The 7,500-nt window shown below is 45.3% G+C and overlaps 1 protein-coding gene across 1 annotated transcript in view; it reads right to left on the reverse strand.

Annotated features, from left to right (window-relative positions):
* LOC143281031 (cell division control protein 42 homolog) overlaps positions 1-3,029 on the reverse strand; it is a 22,242-nt gene extending 19,213 nt beyond the window's left edge. The window contains exon 1 of the mRNA XM_076585929.1: positions 2,068-3,029. Coding sequence (XP_076442044.1) covers positions 2,068-2,299 — 232 coding nt within the window. The 5' untranslated portion in view covers positions 2,300-3,029. The remainder of the gene's footprint in view (positions 1-2,067) is intronic.
* Between the last annotated feature and the right edge of the window lie 4,471 nt (positions 3,030-7,500).

The following is a 7,500-nucleotide window of genomic DNA, read 5'->3' on the forward strand; positions in this document are numbered from 1 at the left end:
GGGCTCGGATATTATAATACAGTGTGTGTGTGTGTGTGTGTGTGTGTGTGTGTGTGTGTGTGTGTGTGTGTGTGCGCGCTCGCGCGCGCACGCGCGAACGTGCGTGAATCAGTATGTATGCTTTGCAGTCCATGCATTTCTGGTTCGTTTACTTTAGTTTGTTTTTCCCTCTCCCCTTCCAACTTGATTTGCCATTGCTCATTTCACTTTGGTTGTTGTTATTGTTAATGGTGGTGTCATGAGTGAATGCGGCAGTGTGACAGGTGGTGGTGTTCATTGACATTATTTTTTTTCTAGATTTTAAATTTATTTGTTTAGGAGGGGGCAAGGGGGTACATTCTATTTGCTGTTGTAAGTCTCTACCGCTATCGTCTTTCGAAATCGTTCTTTAAATTTCGTTGTCCTTAAACACATTCAACACCAATTTCATTTTACAGTTTATTTCATCGTTTATTTCTTTACATGCTTTTCTCTCTCTCTCTCCCTCTCTCTCTCTCTCCATCGGTTTTCGATACTCCGGCGCTGCACTTTGACTCGAAGAACTGTGTCAAAACAGCAGCTGCTGTTAACATCGTACACACATTAAACTGAACGCCCCTTTTCACTCCAAAGCTTTGGACGGAGTCGACTCGGACGGGCAAATCCCATCAATCCTGCAGCTCAGCGCAGCATGCACTGGATAACTTCTTGGTGAAATCAGCAAAACCTAAACCCAACATAAAAGTAAATCAACCCAACCTCCTGTCCCCGCCCTCTCGAAACAACAACAAAACAATAACACAAAAAGCACCTTAAATGCTTGACACATGGTGGGAAAGGAGGAGCAAGGAAGTCTGACAGCAGCGATTCAATAAGTGTGAGACGATTAGTCACGCTTGGTCCATTTTAAAACTCTTTTTTTTTCTATTCTTTATTTCTCCCTTTGTTTCTTTCTTTTATTCTTTCTTTCCTATTCTTCAGTCACGACGGCGCTGAGATCAGTTGTGCCATTTAGTATTTCATAATGTACTGAAAGGTTAACTCTCTCTCTCTCTCCATCCCCCCCCCCCTTTTTTTTTGGGGTGGGGGTGGGGGGGTGGGGGGGTGGGGTGAGGGGGGCAAGTTTACAAGTCTCTTGACAACGTATGCATTGCATTGTCGTTGACGATGGCTATAGAGCCGGATCAACTTTCACAACTGACAATTAATCATGCACCACCACACGCCCCCATCACTCCCACTCAGGTTTCTATCCCACCCACTCCCGTTTCCTCTTCAGCATGAACTGGAATTGATAAAGACCTTCGCAATATCTTAATGGCTTTATTATATTTCGTCCGTCGTGTGCGAATTATGATATACCGATTTCTATCGCTCAAGGGAGACAATCGATTGAGGTTAAAACAACAACAACAACAGCAACAAAAAAACAACTATATATATATATATATATATATATACATATATATATATATATATATATATATATATATATATATATATATATATAAAACTCGATCTAGTAGGTTACTGTTATGTTTTTCAAAGCTGTCCGTTGCAGTATCAACAGGTTAGTTTGTGATCACAGAAATAATGTGTGTGTGTGTGTTAGGAAGACTGGGAGAAGGAGGGGGGGGGGAGAGACCTGAAGAGAGAGAAGGGGGTGGGGGAGACAAACTTAACTAATACTTTCATTGTAAACATTAACAATCCACACTGTATCATTTTGTGTGTGATCATACATTAAAAAAAAATTATGGTCACATCTGTTTTCTCTCTCTCTTAGTTTTCTGTCGCGCTTTTGAATCCGACTGAAACATACAGGAGAGAGAGAGAGAGAGAGAGAGAGAGAGAGAGAGAGAGAGAGAGAGAGAGAGAGACTGACAGACAGAGAGACAGACAGACAGACACAGACACAGAGAGAGAGAGAGACTGACAGAGAGAGAAAGACTGAGAGACAGACAGACAGACAGACGGAGACAGAAAGACAGGGAAAGAGAGAAGCAGAAGAAACTGTAGACCATGTTGAACTTGAGACAAACAAACAAAATGATAAAATAAAAAAAACGAAGCCTGAACTATACTGACCCGAATAGTTGTCGAATGCAGTGGGCAGGTACTCGGTGGGGTATCCATTGGTGGTGTAGCTGACCACCAAGCTGGTCTTGCCCACCGCCCCGTCCCCCACCAGCACACACTTCACCCTGGCGGTGGCCGAGCTGCTGTTGACCGAGGACTGGTGATGATGATGATGGTCCACCATCGGCTCCCCCTCCGGTGCCAAGTTCGTGTTATGGTCCATCATCGTGTGAGGCGGCATTGTAATCAACAGTCCTCCCTGATACCTAAACTGCTGTCTTTCACAGTCCAACACCGGTAACTTTAACTGACGTTACTGCCCACAAACTTTACCGGCATTGAGCGAATAGTTTTTAACTTTTCATTTATTTATTATTAATTTCATTTTTGTGGGGTGAACGCTCCGAAGCACTGAGTCAGTCAGCCGGCGGCACCAGTTTAACAATCGACGGCTCAGTGTCAGTAAACAACTCAAACCCAATAGATTGCGTGTTGTCACCAGCAGGAACAGAGGAACCCACTGACTGGTTGGGAAACAGCGAGTCGTCTATTGATGTCGAAGTTCAGTCTTGATGATTTCCCGAAGACGACACGAGCATTGGTAAGTATTTCTTAGAAATCGCACTGCATGAGCTGATGTTCAACGCACCTTTAATTATTGATCAGGTAACTTAATTTCAAAATTCTTGATGTGTCGATCTGTGAAAAAACTTTTCGCAGTCGTGAAAAATAGACTTGGGGAAATGGCAAAGGCTATGTGCCACAGTTACAGAAACGTAGGTGAAATTACGGAATAACACGTCCAACAGTCTTTCGATAACGAAAAAAAAAAAAAACCAAAAAAAAAAACCCACCCCAAAGAACAAACAAGACTAAAGGGGAACTCCCAAAACACAGACACAGACACACGCCACGCAACCACCAGCCGCACAGAACACCTGATTGAGCCAACACCCACCACTGCACTGCTCGTGTGCCTGCTCCGCTCAACTCGCCCTCGTCTGCTTGCTTTTTTTTTTTTTTTTTTTCCTATCCTTTCATACTCTCGTCTGCGGCCAACTGTCTCTCCACGACGCAGTTTGGGCTGCGTTATCTGGTTGGGCCAACAGGTCGCCGGCATTTCGTGTCGAGGTGTTTGATTGGCCAAGCAACCAACGTGTCGTCACCGCTGGTGACTCATGAGTCACGCGCTTGATTGATAACTTCACACGACCCGTCCGAGTGATCACGAAAGCTGACGGGGACGTGTGTGTGTGTGTGTGTGTGTTCGAATTTCTTAAAATATATTTTCATGGATCTCTCTCTCTCTCTCTCTCTCTCTCTCTGTATGTGTGTGTGTGTGTGTGTGTGTGTGTGTGTGTGTGTGTGTGTGTGTGTGTTCGAATTTCTTAAAATATATTTTCATGGATCTGTGTGTGTGTGTGTGTGTGTGTGTGTGTGTGTGTGTGTGTGTTCGAATTTCTTAAAATATTTTTCTGTTCATGGATCTCTCTCTCTCTCTCTCTCTCTCTCTCTCTCTCTGTGTGTGTGTGTGTGTGTGTGTGTGTGTGTGTGTGTGCTTAGCGGCTCAGTCAGTCAGACATGAAGATCCACAGCCAGCGCGGCGGCCGACTGACAACAGAGGCCAGATGTGACACGCCAGTCACTGCCGGGGCCACGGACAGCACTGCCGACCCCGTGTCAGTGTGAAGCCGAACGGTGAGGAGCTGAAGGGGCTGACAGCCGCAATGACAAGAGTGACTGACAGCAAAGCCAGTACAGGGCTACTGTGCGATTTCATGACTCTCTCATCAGTTGCGCGGCCTTGAGCATCGTAAGTCTGTGTTTGGGGAAATGTCAGTTTCACATGGCAGCTGTTTCCACTCATATCATATCTGCCGAGTCTTGTTCTATTCCGGCGGCGCCGCTGAACACTTAGTGACGTTACAGGATTCTCAGTGTCAGTTTTGGACACACACACACACACACACACACACGGGCGCGCGGGCGCACACACACACGCACACACACACACACACTCACACACTGTGACACCCGACACACACTGTGACACACTCACTGTGACTGACTGACACACACCACCGGCTGTGACACACACACACACACACACTGTGACACACCGTACACACACACACACACACACACACACACACACACACACACACTGTGACATACTGTCACACACACACACACACACACACACACACACACACTGTGACATACGTCACCACACACACACACTCACACACTCACACACACACACACCACACTCACACCACACACTGTGACACACCGTCACACACACACACACACACCACACACATCACACACACACACACACACACTCACACAACACACGCACGCACGCACGCACGCACGCAAAACACACCAACCAACTGTACCTGACACACACTGACACACAAACACACAGACACACAGACAGACACACACCACACACACACACTGACACACTGGCACACACACACACACACACACACACACACACACATCACCACACTGACACACACCACACACACACTGACACACACACACTGACACACTCACACACACACACACACTCACACACACACTGTGACACACCGTCACACACACACACACACTGACACACACACACACACACACACTCACGCACGCACGCAAACACACACACACACACACACTGTACACTGACACACACTGACACACAAACACACAGACACACAGACAGACAGACAGACACACACACACACACACACACACACACACTGACACACTGACACACACACGCACACACTGACATACAAACACACACACACACACACACACACACACACACACACACACACACACACACACACACACACACACACACTGACTGGACACACATACGTGGCATGAAAAAACAACAACAACGACAACAAACAACTGCAAAACGCGGCACAGTCAGATAGTGGTCACGTCAGCATACTAAATGAATAGACCTATTCACTGACGTCGGGAATCATCTGTGTGGGGCCGAGCTGTTTCACAGAATGACGAAGGCTGACAGAGGTCTAGTCAGCTGGTATGGCTAATCGAGTGACACACACACACACACACACACTGAGTAAACAATGATAAAGGACTTACTGTCATGTGCTGAATATGACACACACGAGGATATAGATATGATGATATATTTAGTATGACTCAACGAACTCTACTTTCAGCTATCAGACAAATCACGTGTGTGATTCGGATTATTGGCTTGTTGAATAGCGTTGATAGACTAACTTGACGTTTGAAGAATGCACACACACACAGACACAGACACAGACACACACACACACACACACACACACACACACACACACACAGACACACAGACACACAGACACAGACACAGACACACACACACACACACACACACACACACACACACACACACACACACACACACACACACACACACACACACACAATAATGCCATATTACGTACAACTCCGTCATCCGTAGATGTCATCAGCAAATCAAATTGAAATAAACATGGATATGTATAATATTTCTTTGGGATAAGTTTTTCACAAAGATCACACAAAAAGGGACGAGAGAGAGAGAGAGAGAGAGAGAGACAGACAGACAGACAGGCACACACACACACACACACACAGGGAGAGAGAGAGAGACACAGAGACACACACACACACACACACACACATAGAGAGCCACAGAGAGACAGACAGACAGACACACACACACACACACATAGAAAGAGAGACAGACAGACAGACAGACAAAAAGAGACAGAGACAGAGAGAGGGAGAGACAGACACACAGAGAGAGAGACAGGCAGACAGATCGAGAGAGAAAGAGACAGAGAGAGACAGAGAGAAAGAGACAGACAGACAGAGACAGAAAGAGAGGCAGACAGGGGGAAAGAGAGAGACAGAGACAGAGACAGAAAGACATACAGGCAGGCAGACAGACATACAGACAGAAAGATAGAAAACTGAGTCAGTGAGACAGGGGGCAGTTATCACGTATATCTCTTCATGTTAAATGAGAGGGGGTTTGGTTTGGGACGGTATAGGGGGTGGGGGATGGGGGAGTGGGGGCAAACTCCAGCAAATTGTATGAAGTGAAATAAACGGGGGGGAATCCGGTTAAGTCATGACGAGCCCAGAACTGCATCTGTTCTATATATATATATATATATATATATATATATATATATATATATAAATCGACGGTGTGATGATTAATATATTGATCTGCCAGTGTGGTAGAAAATAGTATAGTACTGTCTTGACAATCTCTGTAAATACGCCTTGGGTTTCTGGCGCTATGGTAATTTACGCATAATTATGTCAACACCTCCCCCCCCCCCCCTAGTCAGTCGTGTCCGACAATGACCATCAGAACAGCAGAGGAGGCAACTGCTGTCCCGACGGACTAATTTGGGCTAGAATTTGATTATAGTGGAGAGTGTCTCGCCCAAGTTACATTCCCACTCTCTCGGCCAAGAGGGTTTTAGGACAGTCGGCGTTGGGATGGTTCCCCGCAAAGGCCAACTAGCCCCCCAAGGCTGCAGCACTAAGAGCCAGTACAATCTTGCGTCCTAGTTTGAGTCATAGTCCTTCACAAAAGACTAAAGCTGTAAATGATTTCCCGTTGGAATGGGGAAAACCATTGATGATACAGCTCTTACTTTGCTGTTGGCCCAACTGTACCCCCCCCCCCCCCCCCACACACACATATATATATATATATATATATATATATATATATATATATATATATATTCAAAGCATGTGAGACGCATCACCTCAGTATTATGGATCAGTTCCGAACACGCACACTTTTACGCTTCAGACTCAGTAGGAAACAAAATATAATGGCTGCTTCCATTCGTACTGTTTGTTTGTGTACAATCTTATATTATGTGAGAACGCAGTGCGTTTTATGAACAATCAAACAATCAGTAACCAAACAGAAAATTTATCAAAGAAAATCCAGGAAAAAAAAAAGAAAAAAAAGAAAAGCAAGATTACGACATAGCCATACAAAATTCTCTCTCTCTCTCATGATCTACACACACACACACACACACACACACTTCGAAGAAGAGACAGGAAATCCAGTCAAAGCACGAACGCACATCTGTTTCTGTTCTAAAATTAGGACACGTCGTGATGATAAGTCGACTGACTCCTAAATCTTACATACAGCTCGAAAAAGAAATACCGCAATTGTCTCAGCCATACCTCACTGATTGCTGCTTCGATTCACTACGACTGGGGAAAAAAAAGCATGCAGCGCATGCAAAGCTAGAGAAACACAATATCAAACATCCCACAAGAATTGTATCAATATCCATCCAGCCACCCATCCAATTGTACTGGTTTGACAAAGGTAAACAACTTCAAGCCAACGTTGCATTTTCAACAGTGGTGCGCAGTTGC

Source organism: Babylonia areolata, chromosome 4 (genome assembly GCF_041734735.1).
Source record: "Babylonia areolata isolate BAREFJ2019XMU chromosome 4, ASM4173473v1, whole genome shotgun sequence".
Lineage (NCBI taxonomy): Eukaryota > Metazoa > Mollusca > Gastropoda > Neogastropoda > Buccinidae > Babylonia > Babylonia areolata.